We start from the raw sequence: 24,365 nt of genomic DNA, 5'->3' as shown, positions 1-24,365 counted from the left end.
ACAAAGGCAGCCAAAGAAAGCACTGACCAATGAGCTCTAACCAGAGTGGTTGAGCAACATGCCAGCAGCCTCTCCAGCTTCCTTTTATAGGGGATAGTCCTTGAGACCAAAGCAGAGTAGCTTCATGTAAACCAGCATTCCAAAGGAGAAGCAGGACTGTTCTTGACAGGAGACCCACCCTACCCCACACAGCATGCAAACCAAGTATGATTAGTTTTTCTTTCTCCCCACTGTGGCGGGCGCTGTACTGGCTGTGACGTCGCATGGGGGCGGTGCGTGCATTAGTCACGCACCGTCCCGACGTCACCTTCCCGCCCGCCCGCCCGCTACATTGTAAGGGGCATGTACGCTGGTCACTGTTTTGAAGGGGAGTGAAGAACACACACACACAAAAAGGTAACTTGTTAATTTAACGTTTATTTATATGAGGAGGAGTAATTCTGAGGGGTCAAACAAAGAAATAATAAAAAAGTGACAAAAAAGTTATTTTTATAATGACGAATTTTGCGGCTCCCAGTTTTTTTTTCTTCGGAAACGGGTCCAAGTGGCTCTTTTTGTCTTAAAGGTTGCAGACCCCTGGTCTAGAGTATTCTCAGTGAATTTAATAGCACAATTGTAAATCTAACCAGTTTTTTTGTTTTGTTTTAAACTAAGCATTCAGATGATGAGAGGAAAGTAATGGGAGGCCCTTAAAGGGACCCCAAAACTCTAGCCATTACCCTCTGCAATTCTGTTTGAATCCTGCCTACCATGCAGCCTTCTAAAAACAGAATCTAAAGGAACTGTCACAAAAGGTAAGGAGCCAAAGACCTATCCCTCCCGTCACCCTTGGTAATTTGAGCATCGTTTTAACTCCAGCTACAGTTGCCTTACTTTCAGGGCTGAGGAGAAGCTGCCCTTCTATATGCTTTGTGGCTGTTGGTGTTGACTGGTAGGCTGCCCAAGCAATGAGTCAAGTAGCAAAAAATATATTACATTTCAATATTACCCAGTGACATCACCGAGAGTGATAATTGCATGCTGGGTGGAAAAGAGGCCTATAAAACACCCCTGATTCTTTTCGTGCTGCTTCCAGTATTCCTGCTGGGCAGAGTCACACATGCCTTCCTCATTTATTTATGTCATCGAGTGCAGGAAAGCAATAAACTAGACCAGTTGGAAGAAACAGATACAGGCAATAAAAGGGCAATTAGCTGCTGTAGCTGCTATGAGGCTTGCTTTTGCTAGGGTTATGGCCAAAGATGACTTGTAATGGGCATTGTTCTCTATCAGGAAAATCTGGAGAGAAAGTAAAACTTTATTCTAAGCACAGATGGGAGCGAACGGGATGCGGATGTCATTTGCTGTGTAGTGAAGTACATCCTTACTTGGGGATAGACAAGAAAACTGTGATTAGGTGGAAACAGACACCACAAACTTTGCATAAGGTGTATGGAGCAAGAAGCCCTCTAGCAGACATACAAGGACATCATTTTCCTCCTTTGAAAAGATGTTCACTGGAATCTATAAACATTCCCTGGTTCTATTCCGGCTGCCAGGTCATATTTTGATGTTGCTTCTTGTTATTGCATCCTTAAGATCTGTGTGGACAGAAAAGCTGGGAGAAAATGGCTGAAAACTTAAGTCACTTCCAGAAGACATTTTTAATGAGCATTCAGTTCTGATTTGTTTGCAGAAAAAATGTGGGGAGATTTTACACCATCTGCTGCTTATTGAGCTTTCATTCTGATTTGCTTGTGGGGAGGTCATAGGTTATCCCAAACTTTCCAGTGCATTTCCTCATTATTTACTGAAGAAAAAGCCCTCTCTTAGTTTTGTTTCTTTGGAAGCAGGCTTGTCGCACAAGAATGTCAGATCCACTTTAACTGAACTGTGTGGAAGGGTGGTGTACAAATTTAATCGATAATAATGATAATAATAACTGCACCCTGAGTTTGCCAGCATGCTGCTGAATCCATCTGTGATGCAATGGATCCATGCATCTGGCTGTTAACCAGAAGGCCATCCAGGGACATCTGTGGGCAGGATTCCTGCACTGCAGAGAGTTAGACTAGATGACCCTTAGGGCCTCTCCCAACTCTATGATTCTCTGAATCCCATCTGCAAAGTTGGAAGCAGTCTTGCACTACTGTGTCAGTTAAAAACAGCAACAGGATTTCAGGAGGAATTAAAGGCAAAGCAGATGACAGATTCTGGTGCCAGTAAGAAGTAAAGGAACTTCAGTGCACATGGAAGAGAATAGGTATTGATACCACTCTAAACAATTATTTGCCCCTTTCTGTTATTCCAGGGATGGAGGAACTGTGCTTCTCTAGCTGTTTTTTGAACTCTAGCTCCCAGTTAGTATGGTTCATTCATTCATTCATTCATTTGACATTTTCCCACAAGACTGTGCCCAGCATGACTCACAACACATCAAATAAACATCAAAAGAATGTAAGAGCCTATGCAAATAATCAAAGCGTCAATAAGTAAATACATTTTTCACAAAACCAATTCATACAACATTGCACAAAGCCATACAAATAAACTAACCTGATTTAAGAGATTAAAATGAAATAAAAATGGTAGCAAGCAAGGTGAAAAAGATCCCAGTTATCAAGAATTACCATAATTAACATGCACAGATTGGAGGGGAGTTACATATCTCCTTCATAGCATCATTCCTCCCAGCTTTCAACAGCATCTCTTCTCTTACTACATTTCCCATCTCCATGGAAGTAAAGAGTGCTACTCCTCTTTCACCCTCCCATAGACTCACAGTCAGGGATAATGGGAGTTGTAGTCCAACAATATCTGGAGGTTCCATCTCCCTGCCTTATTCTTTCCCCAGCCACACATACTTTAAGCTAAAACAAGCATTAGCAGGGAAAGTGACATAAGAGCCAGTTCCGTAAGACGAGAAGTTTGAGAGCTCAGACAAAATGCTGTGTTGCCGGGGGAAATGGAGACTTGCACAATATTCTCTGATGGAACGTGGAGCTCCAATGTGATGCACGGGGCTCACTCTTTGAAAATGTGCTGTGTCGTCAGCTTGCCAGGTTAACATTTTGGTGAGCGTTACCTCACCCCTGCTTCGGTTGCTCACCTTGGACTTTGGCCAGGGGGTGGAGGAGGGAAAGGCAGTCCATTAGCACAATGATAAGACTAGCCCCTTTAGGTACTGCTTTGGAAACCCAAGCAAGCTTTTCCTTCCACTGAACTCAACTGGTTATTTGGATGCAGACAGCAAGAGGGGCCTTTGCTCTATGTGGTGGAATGGTCCGTCTCTTGCAGCCATTCATTTATTGTGGGTAACGAAACTGAAATGTACCCTCAAAGGTGGCATTTATTCGACTCTATATTTGAAATCTGTGTATCTAAACAAGCTCCACTGATGTCAGTGTTTTGGACTGGGTGGATGTGTGGAGGAGACAAACTTCATATGCAGTATATAGCATGACTGGGGAGGAGAGCTTATTCTGGAGCACAGGAAAATTGGTGGACTTCAGTACAGAACAAACTCTCCGGGGGGGGGGGGCAGAAGAAAGATCAGAACTGGCTGGCAGAACCACTAGGGTTTCCTGTCTCCCAGTTGTTTTAACAGCAGCAGCAACAACAACAACATCTTAATCTTAATCTTAATCTTAATGTCAACCCCCCACATTTCCAGGTCTTTTTGCTGTTTGTTTGTTTTTAAATTAATCATGAAAATTAATTCACATTATAGTGCAATTTCTCCTTAAATATATATGTATAACATATACATTTTTTATTCAATGTTGGCTAACATTTTTGCAAAGAGATTTCCCTTACAACAATGCATTTTGTTTGTTATTTTCACTAATACATGCATTTTAATGTAAACTTTACCATAGAATATGCATTTTTTTAGCATTACTAGAAGTGCATGGCAAAATTCAGAAAAGTGAAAATTTCAAAGGATTAACACATTGTTTGGGAATGTTTACCCTAAATGCAAACTAAATCAGATTTCTCCCTCGTCCCTGATACCAACCAAGCACTCATACCCAAAACAGTCACACGCAACAATGTTAAAGACCTCTCCACTAGCTTCACCCTCATACCTTTCTTACAAAGGCTTGCTGCCAAAAATACAAAAAATGTGAACTTTATGCATATCTGCAGCTCTAATGGGCATATGCTCCACACCCACTGAAACATTATCTGATTGGTTGAGACATATGTGTGTCTGTGTCCCCACTCTGGTATGGGAAACTTGTAATAACTCATGACAACTTATGAAATCTCACAACCTGTAGCCTTTTTTGTTTAATGTCACCTATGTACATCGCAGACATTAAGGAGACCACCTTAAAAACTTAGGTTAGTGCTTGCTGATAAGCTCCTTCCCTACAGCTAAACCTCTCTTGCATCCCCAAGCCCAGCTTTTGGGGTGTGTCCAGAATACTGTTCCATGCTCCTCTTTTCAAGATGCTCCAAGCCTGTGGTTCACTGTGGGATCCAGATTCTCTTTTTCTTTAGCCAGTATCTGTTTCATGCTGCTCAACTCTGTTCTCTTGCCTTTGTTTTCTCCAAACTAGTCAGGGTACCTTGTACAGAACACCAGCCATTCTGTTTCTACAATTGAAATGCAATGAAATCTAGAGGAGAATAAAACTAGCTTATTCCACAGCGGAGAGAGAAAAATTCAAAACCAGCTGAAAACTGGGCAAAACAAGGGAGTTCCACAACTTGGGTGTCAAAACGAAAAAAAACATGAAAGGCATGAAATCAAGGAAGCCTTCAAGGATGTTGGGACAAAGTATCTGATGTTGAGTGCAGTGTGTCAGCAGAAGCATATGGGAGAAGGCAGCCATTCAGCTACCTCACCCTAAACAAATAAGGGCTTTCTATGTAAGAACTCGTGCTTTAAATTGTGCCCAGAAATGACATTGGAATCAGTGGAGAGAAATCACATTTGGAATAATCCAAAAGCAGACTCCAGAAATCGCTCTGGCTGGCATGGAGTGAATTCTGCAGTTCTTCTTCTGCTATGTCTGTTTTAAACTTTTGCAGCTATCAGTTTATATTCAGTGATTTGTAATATAGTGTTGGGGTCAGTAAGGTTAAGCCCTCCAATTTAAGTTCAGGTTTGGGGTGCATGTGGACCTATATTACTAAATCACTAAATTCAGGAAACATGCTTTTAACACAATCAAAATGCAAATCTGAATTTCTCATAGTGTCAACTTGATACTATGAAAAATTCAGATTTGCGTTTTGATTGTGTTTTCTTCCTGTGTGCAGTTTCAACCAGCAGGTGGCACACTATTGAACTTACCTTAGAGGGAGAGCTGTATATTATGGAACACATCTTTCAACAGGAGCAATGCTCTGCACCAGGGGGAAGGAAAGGGAGACTTTTGAATGTTCCAGTAAGGCAGCTGTTGTCTAGACATATTCAACATAAGGTAGTTCAAGGCTGTAGAAAATGACTGCAGAAGGCCAGAATGGATTTCTGCTGTTGGAGAACGGATGGCATATTTAAACCAAGCAGTTTTAACAACTACTGTATCTTAGAGTCAAAGAAGCTAAAGACAGTCTTCATTAACCTCCTGTGTGGCAGGAGCAGTGGATTAAATGCCCTAATGGTGACTAGATAGTTTGTTTCCTCTATATTTAAAACCCAACTTCCACCAATAATGACTAACAGCTTCAGCCAGATTGAAATTGGAAACTCCTGTATTTTCCCTTGACATCACTGACAACTTTTATTTTCAGCAACCAAATATTTCCCTGGAATATGCATTGTTCTTTGTTGTAAGAATGCAGGCTCCCATACGCTACCAAATATTAGCACCAAGGGTTACTGAAAATAATAATAATAATAATAATAATAATAATAATGGGAAAGCCCTTGATTCTGTATTGCAAGCAAAAACAAGGCATTTAATTGTTAGAGGGGCATCCCAAAGGTTCGAGACCGGGGTTCTTCCAAACTTGCAAGGGTGTTTATATATTCCTTCAAGGGAAAGATGTGCACAGCATACCACACCATATTTGTAAATGTTTATCATCTCTACAAGGAGCAATTAGGCTATGGAGGGTGTGCTTTGATATTGTTCAAATGAGTGCCAAGTATTCTCAACAGTGAAGATGTCCACGGCTATGCCTAGGATTACCCTACTGATGGTTATCTTCAAAACATTCTGTCAGTTAGTTTCTTCAGATGACAGGCCCAAATGAGAAGCATTAAGGGAAAATGTTGAGCCAAGTATACTCTGCTCTGAGTGAGGGTGCACTAGGAATTATTGTTTGTATCCAATAAGAAGTTGTAAGAAGCTTTAATGTAATGCCACAAAATTCACCATAAGGAAGATGCATTTGTTAGAGCAGAGACAGCAAATATATACAAGACCTCTGGCAGGAACCTTATTTGAGGAGGTCAAATGATGCAGAGATTATTGATCCACTTTGAATTGGCATCTGGCTTTTTGGTTCTCCTGCCCTGTTCTCTGACACCAAAAGCATATTTGAAGATTGTGATGTACCGTACTGTAGTGCTTTGTTGTCATGGATTAGATCCAGATATTCACTGATTGCTAATAATAAAAGCCATTTACTGGAAAGGGCACAAGACTAGCATTCTATTCAACAGAGAATATGAACTCAGCTTCATTAGCATGTTTCATCCTTGCCATTCCCCATTTCAGGCATCTCTTTTATCCATAGATCTGTGCAGTGCCAAGAATTCTATAAACAAGAGTGCTTGGGTGTACTGCTGGGCACTTCTGAGCCCATTTCCCCTTCTCTTTGCAGAGATGTCCTTATTTGCTGTTGCATTGGCTAATATAATTGAGTTCTTAGATGCCCACCTGGTTAATGTCACTGCACATCTCAGAATATTATATTATTTCATAGTCCATGCGAACCATAACAGAAAGTAGATATCTTATGTTAGTCCTGGAACTCATAAAATACTAACAATTTGTCTTGCTAGTACTTCCAAGTATTAGCTGCCAGTTCCAACAATGTAAGATTCTATTTATGGCCTCTGGTGCTTTACGTGACTTGAGTCATAGATATCCCAGACCTGTTTCTTCTACCCATGCAATTTGAGATAATCCAAGGAATGCAGACTTGCTTTAATTCATGGAACAGTTGTGTTTGGACTAAAAACACAAGGGCCACACTTCACATCTGAGGATAAAAATGAGGACTCATTTTTCCGTTGTGTTCATTCATCCCTGCATAGAACTGATCTGTTTGAAATAGTTTTCAGACTAAGGAATATCTCAATCAACTTGCACAATTATAAATTACGCATTTTGTAATTTTGTTTCTTACAAATTCACATATAGAAGTAAGGCTCCGGCATAATCCAAGTGGAAAAAGTCACCAAAAATTATCAGTCCTCTCCAGGTATGGACTTGACTTGGGATCTACTAACAGGTGCACCCTAAAGTCACCATGCTTCAATTCCAAATCCATTTTATTGAAAAAATCCTCTAGGATAGTCACTTCAGATTTTTGTTTAGAAGGAAAATGTTTTGACAGAGCTTTCTATTTACTTAATCCAACTGAATACCATGATGCCACGGTTCCTAGTATTAAGCATGTGCTATATGTGACGAGCTTTCTACATAGGGAATAATTTTCAAAATGTGCCCCTCCCCACCAGCTTGCAACCTGAAACAATTCTGGTCATCCTGCCACCTCATAATACTTCATTCTGCTCCATGAGTCGACCAAACCAAAAAAGAGAATGTGACTGGCCAGTTTATGTGAATCAGTTTAAATATTGATTCCCTTGACCATCTAAGCCCACTGCAACCACGTTTTTTTAATTATGGGGATGATTATGATTTTTCATGTTGTTACTTTTGTTATGCAAGTTTTTTTTCTGAGATAGGTTTTTGCATAGGAGCAGCACATGTGCAACTTAGTGTATAGAAAACAAACCCTGTCTCAGCTGAGTGGTTGGTGGCTGGCAGCAGGTGACTTCCAGGACCATCTCAAACCATGAGATGGACAACTCAGAGACAACTCAGATGGGGAGTAGCTAGCCTACAGCAAGTGTGAGGAATTGGATCCAGTCAGAGGGCTAAATCCAGAAGTGGCAACCCCTCCATGGGCCACTTTGACAACTGTCAGGGGCCACCCATCTGTCTGTCACTTGTCGTCATGTGACATTATGTCACCGAAGTTTCAAGATTCATCATTTTCAGCCCTGGTTTGAATTCAAGCCATGCTTGCAAAGGAAAACTCAAGAGTGTGCTCCCAATTCTTTTCTTGCAACCAAAATTGAGCACTTTTTTTAATTTGATGCCTTCTTTCTGTTAGTGTGCAGGAGTAGGTTCCTGGTTCTTCCTTTTTTGCAGCCACATCGTTAGGCGTGTGAAAAGTGGGCATGGTTCATCCAAAATAGCCTGGTGGGCCAGCCCCTGGGTCCTTGCAGGCCTAATTACAACCCCAGGCCACAGGTGCCCAACCAGTGAGTTACCAGCTCAAACCACTGTGCAAGGAGCTGTAATGTTCATGTATCTGTGTTCTGTTGAGGCACTGTTGAGTCTGCTTCCCATTGCTTTGCATCTATTCCATTCACTTATTCTCGTTTCAAATCTAGATTATAGATATGCAGAAAAAGAAACTCTGTGATAGTGTATCAAGACTTCAGCAATTTCAGCAGTAAACTTGCATACCATCCAACTTTTTTCTGATGAAAATAGGGACATCCTATTCCATACCTTCCAATAATTTTCTGATGAAAATCAGGACGTCCTAAAGAAAAGTGGGACATTTCTGGGATCAAATCAGAAACCTGTGACTCTCAGACTGTCCCTGGAAAACAGAGAGACTTGGAGGATCTAAACCGGCTGTAGAAGCAGATGCAACAGATTCCTGTCTTAAGAACTGAGTTCAATGGAATTTCATTCTTCCTGTTTGCAGCTGAAGACAGCTGTATGTAGCACTGACTGCCTGGATCCTTGTGATGTGTCAAGTAGTAGTAGTAGTAGTAGTAATAATAATAATAATAATAATAATAATAATAATAATTTTATTATTTATATCCCACATATCTGGCTGAGTTTCCCCAGCCACTCTGGGCAGCTTACAGCACATATAAAAATTGTAAAACACCAAACATTAAAAATATCCTAATACAGATGTCTTCTAAAAGTAAGATAGTTGTTTATTTCCTTGACATCTGATGGGAGGGCATTCCACAGAGCTGGCACCACTACCAAGAAGGCCCTCACTTCTCGCAGTGAGGGAACCGCCAGAAGGACCTCGGAGCTGGACCTCAGTGTCCAGGCTGAATGATGGGGATGGAGATGTTCCTTCAGGTATACTGGGCCAAGGTCATTTAGGGCCTTAAAGATCAGCACCAACACTTTGAATTGTACTTAGAAACGTACTGGGAGCCAATGTAGGTGTTTCAGGACAAGTGTTATATGGTCTCAGCAGCCACTCCCAGTCACCAGTCTAGCTGCCACATTCTGGATTAGTTGTAGTTTCCAAGTCACCTTCAAAGGTAATCCCACGTAGAGCACATTGCAGTAGTCCAAGCGGGAAATAACTAGAGCATGCACCACTCTGGCGAGACAGTCTGCAGGTAGATAGGGTCTCAGCCTGTGTACCAGATGGAGCTGGTGGACAGCTGCCCTGGACACAGAATTTACCTGTGCCTCCATGGACAGCTGTGAGTCCAAAATGACTCCAAGGCTGCGCACCTGGTCCTTGAGGGGCACAGTTACCCCATTCGGGACCAGGCAGTCCTCCACACCTGCCTGCCTCCTGTCCCCCAAAACAGTACTTCTATCTTTTCAGGATTCAACCTCAATCCATTAGCCGGATTGAGTCTACTCCTATTCTCTAGAGCAGGTTTTCAATATTTAAAAAACCACGGAACAAAATAAATGCTGAGTTATAAAAATAACCATTGAAATGTGAATGACCCTGTAAAAGAGCAAGGGAAATGATTGAGTATTCAAGTGGTACATCATTGGCATTTTGAAAGTGGAAGAAGCTAGCCACATCCCACTGTAGAAATACATTCTAAGGTGCCTGGTTTTTGTTTTTGTTCTGATACATCTGTCCAACCTACTTTATTATGTTTTTCAACCATTCTCTATCAATCAAGAAAATTATCAAGGGTTTTTTGTTGCAGCTAGCCTGCTTCTGAGGTGGCAGAGGAGTTTTAGTGAGTGTCCTTTTTTCATTCTACAAACCATCACTCTGGTCATCTGCATATTCTAGCCTTCCGGGGCACCCAATTTGATTGAAATCAAGGGGCATGAGCTGGTGATATGTGGTCAGCAATAAGAGAGAGAGAGAAAATGAAAATGTAAGTAGATGAAATGTAGAAGAATTTGATAAATTACAGCAATCATTGCAGTCTTTCATGAATCAAAACAATGGATAAATACAGCTTTCTTATGGCAATTTGTTGCTCCATACGAATGAAATGAACTTTTTTCCTGCCACTATCTGAATAGATGCTTTACTTTTTATTTGTTTCAGATTCGCAGTAAAAGCAAAGCATCCAAGGCTGGGCTGTGTGAAGGGGATGAGGTGATATCTATCAATGGCAACCCTTGTGACAACTTGACCTATTCTGAAGTTATCGCCCTGATGGAAGGCTTGGCTGACACTCTCCAGATGCTTATCAAGAGGTAAACGAAACTCAGCTTGGCTACTTATACTGATAAGGTCCATGTTATAGTCCCATGGGGATTTTAGGAACCAACTTTGCACTTTCTGTGCCACTTTACACAATTTTTAATATACCATTTTAAGAACACTTATTTTCACAATGCCTGGTTCTTTGCACTTCCTAATTGCATCAAGAAAGTGCAAATTAATTACATGGATAATTAAATTATTTCATTGGAAAACTGAGCCATTGACCCTGAACAATTTACTAAGGATTAATTCCCATGGAAGTAGGTATAGGATCATTCTGACAGTCATAACATAAAATTATCTAAACTTTCAGAGGGATCAGAGTAGTGTTCACTTTTAAACAGCATCAGCCTGTTGAAGTTCATACAGTGGTGTGATAGGAGTTGTACCACTTATCATTTATATAATAGAAAATGCATTTGCCCAATAAGAGTGAAGATTAAATCCCACAGACCAGATACAAATACTGAAATTTAAGTCCTAGAGGGAACAATGCGCTTTGTATCTTGTGGTCAGTCTCCCCACAACAGAAGTGCAACTTGGTTAGTTGTAATCATCATCAGACTTTAAAGAAAGATGTTTAATCCTGCACAGCAAATGGCAAACATGTACTGTTGGGGACAGGAGATGGTGTATAAAGAATTCAAGTATATCCATAGGCAGAGAGCCTTTTAAGGGGGGAATTCTTTGTGGCTCTGTTTCTGTCTCTCCCTCATTCCCTCCCTCCCTCATTCCCTCCCTCCCTCCTGTCCTCACATAAACAGAAATCCAGACACACTAAGCTACCAATAAAGGCTAACATTTATCTGGCTCACTCCCAGTCTTCCTTCCTACAAGGAAATGTTTACAGATTCATAGTTTATTAAGCACCACAATTGATTGTCCAAATAACACAACATGATGGAAACCAGCTACATCCACAGGGCTGCATAAATTAAGATGCTTGACCTTTTGGGAGCTCCGTCCATGGTTTGATAGATATTATGGACCAGCCCTGTGTCCAGGTACTGTTTCCAGCAACTGATACAGATGTGCAAGACAGAGACAGAGTGGGACTGAGATTTGCCAGAACAGATGGATTTTTAAGCATGTCTTTTAATTTACCAGTTTCCCCTAAAATCTTCAGCCAACAGTGCCAGATCCTGCATAATTTATTCATGCTTTTTATTGAGTATACTGAACTTTTGCTTCCTCAAAGCCAGATAGAAAATTCATGGTATATCACTTGGATGTACAGTGGTACCTCGGGTTAAGTACTTAATTCGTTCCGGAGGTCCATTCTTAACCTGAAACTGTTCTTAACCTGAAGCACCACTTTAGCTAATGTGGCCTCCTGCTGCCGCTGCACCACCGGAGCACGATTTCTGTTCTCATCCTGAAGCAAAGTTCTTAACCTGAAGCACTATTTCTGGGTTAGCGGAGTCTGTAACCTGAAGCGTATGTAATCTGAAGCGTATGTAACCTGAGGTACCACTGTATGGTTGTGGGGTCTGAGAGAACCAAGGACTTACATTTCCCCCCTTTCCTTTAAGATGTGACAGTCTTGGGTCCATATTAGACCCCTTTAGTGCTACTGAGACACCACTCTGCAATTTGCTGGAAGCAGAATTAAAAGAGAGATCTTCATATGGCACAATACTGTATGTTTTTATTTGTTAACTTTATATTTCACCCTTTGTCCCAAAGAGGTGGCATTGATATTAACAGCTATATTAACTAGCAGTGCCCTTTCCCAATGGCCAAGTGGGTTATCAATAAGACCCACAAGTAAGTTCCATTCAGCAAAAGCCCCCAATGACTTCAAATAGAAATGTACTACTCACAAATTCAATACATTTTACTGCTTCTTATTGATCCTGCCTGTGGAATTTGTGAGTAACTTCCCATTAAACAGCCATTCTGTGAAGTACAATATTATTTAACTAATAGAAGAATTAGAGGGAATCATTAATTAGACTCTCACCATCCCAGAAACAAAAAATGACTTGTCATCTCTCCTGACCAGGAGCACCTCTGTTTTGCCTTTTCATATATAGTCCATTGCTGCCTCTAGGCAGTAACAAAGGGGTGAATAGTTCTCTGATGACAATACTATGACTTTCATATTGTAGAATCTGGCTTCTAGGAGCCAAGAAAAGAGAAAAAAGTCATTTTTAGATGCTTTTGAAAAGCTTGTTTAAAATGTGGGACACATTGGGCTTGCCCTAAAAATCAACTGGGCTTTGAATGCTCAAAAACCCAAAGGATTGGTTCACACATTCATTGCCAATTTTCCCCACATTCTCACAGTAAAAGATCTCGCCTTTGAGAAGGGATAGGGTATCCAATGGCAGACAGCGAACCTTGATACCACAAAGCATTCCCTTAGCTGGAAGTCACATGTGGCCTGATCCTGCTGGGGACCAAGGGGATTGCCATTTGCAATTAAGGACAGACCTTGTGAAGCCTGTCTTGTTTTGAAGTCAGCTTTCCCCCATGTATTATGCCATCATTCCTCAAAGGTAAAGGTACTTTTCTCAGGGAAATTGGAGCAAAATCTTAGGGTAGCAGGGCAGAGCTTGGTCTTCCCTCAAAGACTCACCCCATCTCCAGTTTCAGTGCTAAAGGCTAAAATCCTCCAACCATGTTCTTTAGAATAGTTCCACTCAGTTGTGTGGCATATACGCTAAATGAAGAACAAACCTTGGTGACAGCTCACTGTATGTCCAGAGTGAGACAAACCATGAGCGTGGGTGTTGATGATACACGAAGCCAAACTATGGCTTATTCCCAGTTAGTATGGCAGCAGAACCACAGGAGTTGTGTGGCAGCCACAACCCTCTCCAATAATCTGCACATTTGAACATGCACACTAAGCTATGGTTTGATCTAGTGAAAAGAATGCCATCTTTAACATGTTCTCCTTCATAATACATGGAAATACATGGAAATATGTTTGAGGCTCATCAATATACTGGAAGACCAGGATAGAAAGATGCATTGGCATCAATGTCAACACTTGTTCAGGTGTCTACGTTTCTTACTGTTAGTAAAAAAAAACCCAAAAACTTTACTAGTTTTGTCCTACAAAGCAAATTATGTGACAGATTTAGATACTAACTAGGAAGGAACTAGGAAACCACCTCACATATGGCTGGCAGCAGTGGAACTTAATGAAGCAGGATACCCAGTGCCACATCCACAGCCCTGCCACTGATGCTGGCCCGGGCAGAAGGTTGAAACTGATTGTTTGCTTTGCCAGCTCCTAGACTGGTGCAGTGAAAAGGCCTGAATGATGCTTGTTGACATCACACAACAGCAGCAGGGTTGACTTGGGATCCAGAGGATTTCTTGCTTGGCCAAACTCCATTCTGAGATTCATTTGTAAACTCTTGGTTCTCCCCAGCTTAAGTCCAACACTGCATACACCAGGGATAGCTGTGGTGTGCTGTTGTTGGACTACAACTCCCATCATCCCTGACCATTGAGCATGCTAGCTGGGGCTGATGGTAGTTGTACTCCAAAAGTCTGGAGGGCAACACATTGACTACTTGTGCAATGCACTGTATTGACGATGTGAACTTTTTAAAAAGTAGCTTGATACACAATTAGATTTACAACTCAGATTTGCAATTTGTGTCTCCGCAGATCTTCCAGTGGAGTAAATGAGTCCTTCAGTCCTGAAACAGAAAATGGCAGTGACATTAAAAATGAGGAATATAAAGAGAGCACTACCCTGCAAATCAGAACAGCAGCCCCCAGACCTCACCAACAACTGCAGATCATAGGGGCAACCCATGAAACACTCCAGAAAGAGCAGCAAAGCGATGCCGAAAGAGATATCACCCCTTCTCACAAAATCCCTCCCAAAGTGATAGAAGCCCCTAAAACACACTTCATAGAGGTGCCTGCTCTCACCGGGAAAAAGCCAGGACCAACAGTTGAGCTCCAGTTGTCCCTCTTGCATGGCAAACACAAAGGCAGCAGTGTTCCCAGCCTGACTGTCCTAGGAGCTGAACAGCACAAGTCCTCAGAAGCGGGAGCCAGCCTACCGCAAGATGGGACTAGCTGGCTGACTGCAGGTCCCACGGCTGAAAAAGACCACGCTGTCCAGTGGTCAAGCAGAACATTCCAGGCTGCTGGCGGCAAAGAGGTCAAAGCAGCCCTCAGAGCTGAGACAAAGGAGCCGTCTCTCACCAAGGTAGAGGTGATCCTAGACTGCTCTGACAGGGCAAAGGAAGAGTTTGGGTCTCTGGCCGAAAAGGGGTGTGTGGATTCTCAAGTGGAAGGAGGGCAGTCAGAAGCACCTCCTTCTGTAGTCTCCTTCGGCATCTCGTCAGAAGGCACGGAGCAGGGAGAAGACGACCAGCACTCTGAAAGGGAACATAGCAGACCTCACAAACACAGGGCAAGGCACGCCAGTGAGTATGTTATCGCTTAGAGGGTGGCTTTGCTTGAGACTTGCATTTTGCAACGTAGAACATTTCAAAGTACAATTGCCTCCATGTGCTTAGGATTAATATAAACTTTAAAAGGGGGTTTCTTAATATCCCCCCTCACTTTTCTAAATGCCATTCAGTTTCTGTTGTTTTGATATGTAGTTTTTGTAAGCCCTGTAGTAATAATTTTAAAAAAAATCAGTAGGAATTGAATGTTCTTCATAGCACTGACTAGAAAGCTCGCTTTGAAACATTATCTAGGACTGCTAACTTTCTACTGCTAAAAATACTTGCTGGTACAGACAGCCTGTGGGGCTTCTTAACAAAGACGTAAAAGGCAATTTGACAGAGATTGTCCCAGAAGAGAGAAATGTTGTCAGGCATACCGTTTCTTGCTTGTAGGTTTCACCATGTACAAAGAAAGGCTGTGTTTTGTCTAGAATTGGCATACTTACGATGCTACTTCTATTAAAAATCGAGAAGGATTTTTTTTTAAAAAGGAAAAGTAGTGAAGTAGTGAAGCTTGATGATGCTTGCAGAAAGTCGCTTTGACAGACACCAGCATGTGTATTTTTGGCCAGTTATATGATCCCTTTCAGTTTTGCAAGGCTTCTCTACACTGTAAAGTGAACTTACTATTCCTTCTGCCTCCCATACCTAGAGGTCAGTGCAAAATCTACACAAGGTCTTTAATTGGAAGTAAACTAGTTGACCAATAGTACGACAGCTAAAAAAGACTAACTCAGATGCAGCTTTTCTCAAAGCATCCATTTATTGATTCAGTTCTGTTCCTGGCAGTTGTGCATTCATTGTGGACTATTTCAAGAATTCCGTCAAGGGATTTTTCATTGCAAAATGACAAAGGCTTGATGCTATACTGTAGCATTGAGCTGTCTTGCACAGGCTGAGCATGATAACCCATTACGAATTCCCCTGCAAGCATATTTTTAGAATTATAGCCGTTTGCATCAGTGTGTAAATTAAGCTGTTGCTTATGCTTAAAGTGCCCAGCTGTAATCCACATATTTATGTCATATTTAACAGAGTATAAAAGAACAGCATGCATGCTTTGCATTTTGGCAGTGAAGCCAGCAGCAACTGTGGGGTTGTGCTTGTCAGATTACACCATCGGTTTAGTTAGAAAGGGGTTTGACTAAATACCCATAATTAAGCCATTCAAGATAGGAATGTTTTGCATGCTTCAAGTACCATTGCAACGAATACAAATCAGGGAGTCGTATTTCCTTTCTTAAAGAAGAAAATACATTCATTTCTAAACACATAAACATAGGCTGGTATCAAAAGAGTCACTATAGGCTTAGGTACCATATACACAAGGGCTAACGTGCACCCAATATGATTTTTGTCTCCCCCGCTCTTTGAATAGTAGGCTCCCACACTCATGTCATATCATAAACTGCTTTAGAAACAGCTTCAAATGTGTTTTACCATGAGATATGGGAGATTTCTGTTTGATAACACCCAAATCTAAAGTCTTCTGGGGTGTGCATCTCTAGTTCCAGGGCTCTTTGGGTCCCAACAAGTATCTACTATGGAAGTCTCCATGAAAACCATGTTCCCTGGATTAGGCTATCTACAGCCTAAAATATTATGTAACATTGTTGTGTTAAAATTGATGCTGTTTGTGATGCATCAAAAGGAAAATGGGGTAGTATATCCGACATTGAAAGATAAGCTAGCCTGTAAAGCAATAGGGCTCCATATTATAAGATCAATATATTCTAATCTATGCCAATCTTCCCCAACCAAGTACTCTCCTGAGGTTGCTGGACTCTTCTCTCCCACCATTCCTAGGCAGTGATGTAAAATGTCAGGGATAATGGGATTTATGGTCTAAAACATTTGGAAGGCACCAGGTTGGGAATTCTGTTCTATGCTTTAGTACTCACACTACAGCCTGCTTATCATGTAGCATGTGCCTGCCGATGTTTAAGATCTCATGTCTTATACAACTGTCTCTTTCCCCTTTTTGCCCAATACATGCCTCTGGAAGTGGGCAACCCAACCCTATGCCTATTTATTCAGAAGTATGTCCTCCTCTGATTGATGGGGCTTACTCTCAAATAAGCGTGCATAGGATTCCCGTGATACTGGTGGAAGCATTTTTTGCATTGCAATCCTTACACTTAGGCGCAGACCTACATGTGTAAAAAATGAAATATGAGATGAAATATGAATAGAAGGAAATGTCGTTTATCTCAGGATAGCAAAATGTGAGCATTCAATAGCAGTTCATTCAAGGTGAAAAGTTTATATCCTCCAGAGCTTCTTTTTTAATAAAAACTAGAGACATTAACAGAAATTAGTTATTAAAGTAGAGTTATAACATGTCTTAAAAAAAATAAAAATAAATGTAAATTAATACCACTGATTTAGGTCTGCTTACGGAGTCTGCTTTATTTTTTTCATTCCCCAGAGGAAGTACTTTCCCTATTAACAGTCTGGTTACATTTAATTAAAGTATTTATTTCATATTGTTTAAAAAAATCCAATTCTGAATAGCATGATTCAATACCATGGTTACAATGATTCACATTCAAAATGGTTTTCAGGGTACAGGGAATAAAACTTATTTTCCTGTGGCTATAAATCCTGGATTATCACACCTCAAGTATTGTCTTTTTCTGTTTGTAGAAGAACTTGTGATTTGTCTTGCCCTGTAATTCAGCAGCAAAATTGGGCTGCCTTCCGTAGGACCAGATATGGCACTGTTGGGAGAGTTCCCAATAGCTACTTTGGGCATGATAGCTTAGACACCTCCAGTGGGATCCTTTTCTTTTTCTTTTACTCTCCTCTCCTTTGAACAGAAGGCTATCCATGCCTTATCATATAATCTGCTTATAAAAGCCTACTACATTGCAACCATGGTTTTCTATGCCGCTCAGGATAGAGAAATACAGTAGGACTGTGTGTGTGTATATATAAAATATTCCTGGTTTGATTCAAACTCCTATTCCTTAAACCATAACTTTCAGACATGTGGGGAGAGGGAGATCTCTGAACAAGTTAAACCATTTAACTATTTCAGAGGAATTGATCTTGTTTTAAGTTAATAAACATATTCTTCAAACTTTTCCAGGAGCATGTGTGCCTAACTCAGCATCCATAGTATGTGTACGTCTATCTGACACTTCTGATTTATCTTCTATATTATACTGGCTTATATATATGTACACAGACCCCAGCAAATATGTGACATCAAAAGCTCTTGAAAGTGGAGCTAGCAAATCCATAAGAAAAAAAATTGTGCAAAGAATGTCAGCCAGGGAGGAATGATTGCTATGGAATTTTTATCATGGCTGGAACTGTGGGAAAAGATTAATCTTAATGCCTTTCCTATGCATCTTTACATAAGGGGGAAGATTCCAGCTCTAGAGAAAGAAAGATTAGGACTGCACTCTTGCACCCCAAATAGCTATTGTGCAGCTTATGGTTAAAATGGCTCTCATGTTACGCTGTTGCCTGAGATGTGTTCTTTAATCCTTTTCTGCAGGGCTCAGACGGAGCGAGAGTCAGTCAGAGAAGCAGGTGAAAGAAGCCAAGTCTAAATGTAAGAGCATTGCCCTCTTGCTGACAGCAGCTCCAAATCCCAATTCCAAGGGGGTGTTGATGTTCAAGAAGCGTCGCCAAAGAGCTAGGAAATATACGTTGGTCAGCTACGGGACTGGGGAGCTAGAGCGTTACGAGGACGAGGGAGAAGAAGACGAAGGTGAAGAAGGTGAGAAAGAGAACGCTTTTGAAATTACCTTGCTAGGCACAAGCGAGTCGGAAATCGATGAAGATTTCTTCTCCGACATTGACAAAGAAGACCGGATTGTGACATTTGACTGGGATACTGGACTGCTTGAGGTTGAAAAGAAACCAAAAAGTGGGGACGAGATGTCTCAGCTGCTTCCAGAAAGCAAGGGCAAGGGGGCAGTCATGTTTGCCAAAAGGCGTCAACGGTTGGACCAGATCACGGCTGAGCAAGAGGCAATGAGGATGCAGGCAGGGCACAGCTCCTCTGAGGAACACCAGGCAGCCACGACAAGCGAGAGCACCTACAAAATGAGCTCCTCCTCATATCAGGCAAAACAGGAAGAATCTTCCAGGGTGAAAAGCCATGTCAGCAAAAGCTACATAGAAGTGAGCCACAGTCATGGTGCAGCAATTCAGCAAAATGGCATCGGGATCACTCCCGAAGCAAACCTGATGTACCCATCCTCAGAAGCCCTTAAAACTGCTGCTTCCAACAGAACAGCCAAGCCTTTCCCTGGTGTACAAAACAGAGCAGCGGCTCCGTTTTCTCCCACCAGAAGCATGACGAGCCCTCTGTCAGATCTCCCTGCACCACCGCCTTACACTTCGGTCAGCCCACCCCCTGAAACCTTATACAGAACTGTTTTGTCTCCAGTTGCCGCCAGTCCAGCGCAGCCGGCGATCTGGTCTCCAACAGAGTCAACAGAACAGATCGCATCCAGGGATGAAAGGATCGCGGTGCCTGCCAAAAGAACTGGAATATTGCAAGAGGCAAAGAGAAGAAGCACCGCAAAGCCAATGTTTACTTTCAAAGACACCCCCAAGCTGAGCCCTAACCCTGCCCTTCTGTCCCTTGTACAGAATACAGAAGGCAAAAAAGGTGGTGCTGCAGGCTTTGAATCGGGGCCTGAAGAAGACTACCTCAGCTTGGGAGCAGAGGCCTGCAATTTCATGCAAATCCAGGCAGCCAAGCAAAAGGTCCCACCTCCAGTTGCTCCCAAACCCTCGTTAAAGGTTTCTCCCACTGCCGCAACGCCTGCTTCACCAGTCTGGTCACCTCCAGCTGTGGCTGTTACTCAGCCTCCTATCTTTCCAGCTCCAAACTCACCTGAAATGGCAGCTCCAGCACCTGTCAAAACAGCACAACCTGCTTACCCCCCTCCCCAAACTGTCAACATAGTACAACCTGCTTATCCCCCTCCCCAACCTGTCAACATAGCACAACCTGCTTACCCTCCTCCCCAACCTGCTTATTCCCCTCCACAGCCCCCAAGTACTCTTAAGCTAGCCAGTCCTTTTAAAGGGCCTCAAACAGCAGCGCCACACCAAAATTATACACCCAAAACAACACCCACCACCCCAGTAGGAAATGCTGTGCTTGCTGGAGGGGTAGGGCCAGCTTTTGAGATGCCCCCAGCTTTGAGTGGGAAAGGAGCCCAGCTCTTTGCCAAAAGGCAGTCGCGGATGGAAAAATATGTGGTAGACTCAGAAACCGTGCAGGCCAATATGGCGCGGGCCGGATCACCAACTCCGTCTTTACCAGCATCTTGGAAATATTCTTCGAATGTTCGAGCACCACCACCTGTGGGCTATAACCCCATCTACACTCCATCTTATCCTCTTGCTGCTACCAAGCCACAGTCAAAGTCCCCTGCTGCTGCCAAAACTACCAAGAAAAAGCCTAAGAAAGCACTTAGTTCTTTGGAAGTTATGAAGCACCAACCATACCAGCTTAATTCATCCTTATTTACTTTCCAACCTCCCTCTGATAATAAGGAAAGTGCACTTCCTAAGCAGCCTGCGAAGTTTGACTCAGCGTCTGCCTCAAAGCAAGCTCTACCTTCAAGATCGCTCAACGCTGGTTCTCCTTCTAATGTCCGGGAATCTTCAGTGTACTCTGTACCAGCCTACACTTCACAACCTTTCTTCCAGTCGAATGCCTCTAGCCCTGTCATTGAGTCCTGTGCGTCGACAGGCTACCCATCTTTTTCGAAGCAAGAACCAGCAGCATCCTCTATGTTTACTGCTCCCAGGCCAAAGTTCTCAGCCAAGAAAGTTGGTGTCTCAGCACAGGTGTGGAAACCCTCAGCCATTGAAGAGTAAAGCATAGATACAACTCAGTATCCACTCAGCTCGCAATGAATTGTTTGCGGTGGTAATCTGGCACTCAAGTGATCCTTGGCTTACTTAATATTTTTTTTCAGATATATCACATGAAATCTGGGTCCAAAAAAAAAAAAAAAAAAGGCTTCAGGCTGAAATCCTATGCATACTTACCTAGGAGTAAGTCCCACTGAAAATGGTGAGGCATTTTTTCTGAGTAAACATGCATAGGATGGCACAGTGAACGATTTTTAAATGAATCAAAATGAATATTAATTTGCAATGACACACATTTATGTATGCAGTCCTCTTTCATGGCTATGCATGCACAGTGTCCTAAGATGGGCATGTGCCACTTCATATTAAGTAAGCAGGACGCTAGGTGTTAGTGCTTCAGTACACAAATACACAGGGAACCCTGTTCCTGTAATTCATCTGTTAGAACATAGGTTTCACAGAAGGTTTTTGGGGTGGGGGGTGGGGGAGACTGGCGGCCAAAGGGTCTGAGCACAATCAAAATAACAATGATATTAGATTTATTTCTGAAAAGTGCCTTCAAATGTTATGTCTCTTATGAATGTTGTGTATAAAAATAGGTATAGAGTCTTGGCCCAACTCTGCAGTTTAATCCCTATTATGAGGCATCTTCAGAGCCCCGTTCCTACTATCACAGCAACCATATGGTGGGGGGGGGGAATGAATGAATTCCTTTTTGTATAGCCACTGGGCATGCAAAGTGGTGTATTCGCGAGCAGCATTTCTTTGATTCTCAGCTTAAGGCGACACACCACCACGACGGATCCGTGACGGCTTAGCTCACATAAGCACTATAATAACGTGGCTGTGTTACACCTGATCCCGTGACCCCATAACTACAGGGAAATGATTTATACAAATCAGCACTGGTCAGTTTCATTCACTGGAGGTTCAATTGCAGGCTTGGGTCATTAGAGAGTAAACTGGTGATCCGCAATCATGAATTACCTCTTCAATTTCCCCCTTCCCCTGGTTAAGGGTAAATAATATTACTAGATTTGGAAGAAGAAAGCCATAGGCTGGAGAGGCTATTCAAAGTTTTCCCATTTTGGGGGGAAATGTTGACCTCCTCAGGCCTAGCATTTTGTTCTGTTTTTGACAAGTAGAAAATTACAGGAGCCAGGAGGATGAGCTGGGTCCTACAGCTGTGGAAGTGGTGCAATATGTTCACGTGAAAGCATAGTGACTATAAACTGAAGGGACACGTCCTTGAATACCAGTTTTGCAACCAGAGCAGTATGTGCCTTATAAATACTTGTCTAATGACATGCCATGATTCCTGACCTCATATTTCTGCAGATCGCTGAGGCACATTCTTGTTTTCACCTTGGGCTTTCCAGTCCTGCTTCTTCCACTGGTGTTTCTTTTCACTCTGCTCTTGTGCTTTCACCCTACTCTCGAGTAATAATACACTGTGGACCAGGAGGATCAAGACACTGTTACCACACCATGTTTGCTGGGTTGAATATCCAGGGTTAGGTTCTGTCAATTTTATTTATGGTTGTGATACAAAAGAACAATATTTGACATCTCCAGTAATGCTTGAGACTGAATTCCATTGAATACCGTTTGAGTGCACACACTGAGGTGATTAAAAAAGAGGTTAAGGGATAGACTTTCCCCACTCTTCTAGCTAAACCAATACCACAAAATGAATGACAATAATTAATTTAGGTTTGGTGAAATTATTTAGATGGATTTTGGACATACAGCCATAATGGGAAAGTGCCTGAGTAGGAACAGTTCATGTGAATGTACTGACTGCTGATTAACAGATCCAACCAAGTCTGGTCTGAAAATTGTTTGAATTTATATAAATGAACATACAAAGCTTCTGTGTGGCCCATATAGCCCAGTGTTATCTAGTCTGACTAGCACTTGCTCTTTGGAGTCTAAAGCAGAGTCCCCCACCCCCATTTCTTGTTATCTACTCCTTTTACCAGGAGATGCCAGGGATTGAACTTGGGACCTTCTACATGCAAATCATGTGATCTACAGAGTTACAGTCCCTCTCCATTGTAGCATACTAAGTTCTGGAGGCCCTCAAAAACCTACTTTGGCCATAATGCCATTTCATTCCCATTTGCATTGCCTGAATGGTGCATTGCCAAGGCTGGTGGTGTTCATGGGAGAAGTTGCCCCATTGTCTAGTGCTGAAATTGATGCTCACCTTCACATCACTGAATCCCTCTGAAACAGAGCTGTGCCTACAGTCCAATTCACACAAACAGCTACTACTTGAATTTCCAAGGTTTCAGCAATGCGTGAAGGGCACATGCTGCAACACTTCCTATACCACTAAAATAATGTTGCAAGCAGTCAAAATTACTTTAATTTAATATGTCTTGACTGCCTTTGAAGATGCATTCCATAGAGAACACCATGCGCTGCCTTCAGGGCTGTGGGGATATACCAATGGGTAGTTTCTTGGTTCCAGTTTCCACTATTGTGGCTTGATGTCACAATTACAGAAATTTATGTAAGGAAGCCATACCTATCTGTGTGAACAGACTAGGTCACACAGTGAACAAGCCTCCCTTGTTGCTACCACCTCCCTTGGTGATATACATTAAAGTAGTTCCATTAGCACAAGGATATTGGAGCGCACAACAGAACTTCCCCTCCCTCTCTTCTTTATGTTTGCCTTCTATGGAACCCCTAAATCTGCTCTGAGGTTTCTTCCAAACTTCTGGAGCAGCTTTGGAGGGGGAATGGGGGCACACAGGAGATGGGAGAGGGAGCCAGTTCCATTGTGTAGATGGAAACTTTTGTGCTGATGGATACCGCCCCATGTGATTACGTTCGGTGGGCAGGCAATTGAGAACAGCTTTTCTGCAGTCATGTGGAAGGCATTTTGACTATAATATTGAAAGAACAGCCATGTACTATATAAGTAGACCAATCACCATCCAAAAATGAAAAAGTGTGAAATGTGCCACACTTAGGAAACATTTGAGGCATATATTTCATACTTCACACATAAAAGGAGCATTCCCTAACATGTAGGACTTATCCAAAGTCCATAGAGCAAATGGAATAACTCTTTTTGACTAGCTAGAACATATTTAGTCATAAGAAGTCCTTTTGACTACAGTGGGGTTCTTGTCCAAAGCTCAACATATTTAGGGTAGGCTTTGTTAGCTGAAGTAGTCTATACTGGAAGTCAAATGTGGCTGTATCAATTTTAATTAAACAGCCCATGTTACATAGAAATATGTACACAAAGGATTCTTTTGCAACACAACATATTTAAGATTATGCGGTACCAATATTTTAATCCTCTTGGGATCTTCTTTCTGTTCATTTTCCAATTACAATCTGCTGTATTTTTTCCTCTACCATTAAAATTGTTCCTTTCTTCTTTATCTGTATTTTTTGCTTTTTCTTTGATTTCACATGTTTTTATCTGCAGTTGAAAAA

At 42.0% G+C, this 24,365-nt stretch overlaps 1 protein-coding gene across 1 annotated transcript in view; it reads left to right on the top strand.

Moving 5' to 3' along the window:
* Positions 1-24,310, top strand: part of LOC308485797 (synaptopodin-2-like) — a 74,793-nt gene extending 50,483 nt beyond the window's left edge. The window contains exons 2-4 of the mRNA XM_081021863.1: positions 10,468-10,619; positions 14,257-15,029; positions 18,562-24,310. Coding sequence (XP_080877989.1) covers positions 10,468-10,619; positions 14,257-15,029; positions 18,562-20,909 — 3,273 coding nt within the window. The 3' untranslated portion in view covers positions 20,910-24,310. The remainder of the gene's footprint in view (positions 1-10,467; positions 10,620-14,256; positions 15,030-18,561) is intronic.
* Positions 24,311-24,365: the final 55 nt, after the last annotated feature.

Source organism: Podarcis pityusensis (genome assembly GCF_964106645.2).
Source record: "Podarcis pityusensis genome assembly, chromosome: 9".
NCBI lineage: Eukaryota > Metazoa > Chordata > Lepidosauria > Squamata > Lacertidae > Podarcis > Podarcis pityusensis.
The sequence above is the reverse complement of the archived record's forward strand: the minus strand, read 5'-3'. Positions and strand labels throughout refer to the sequence as shown.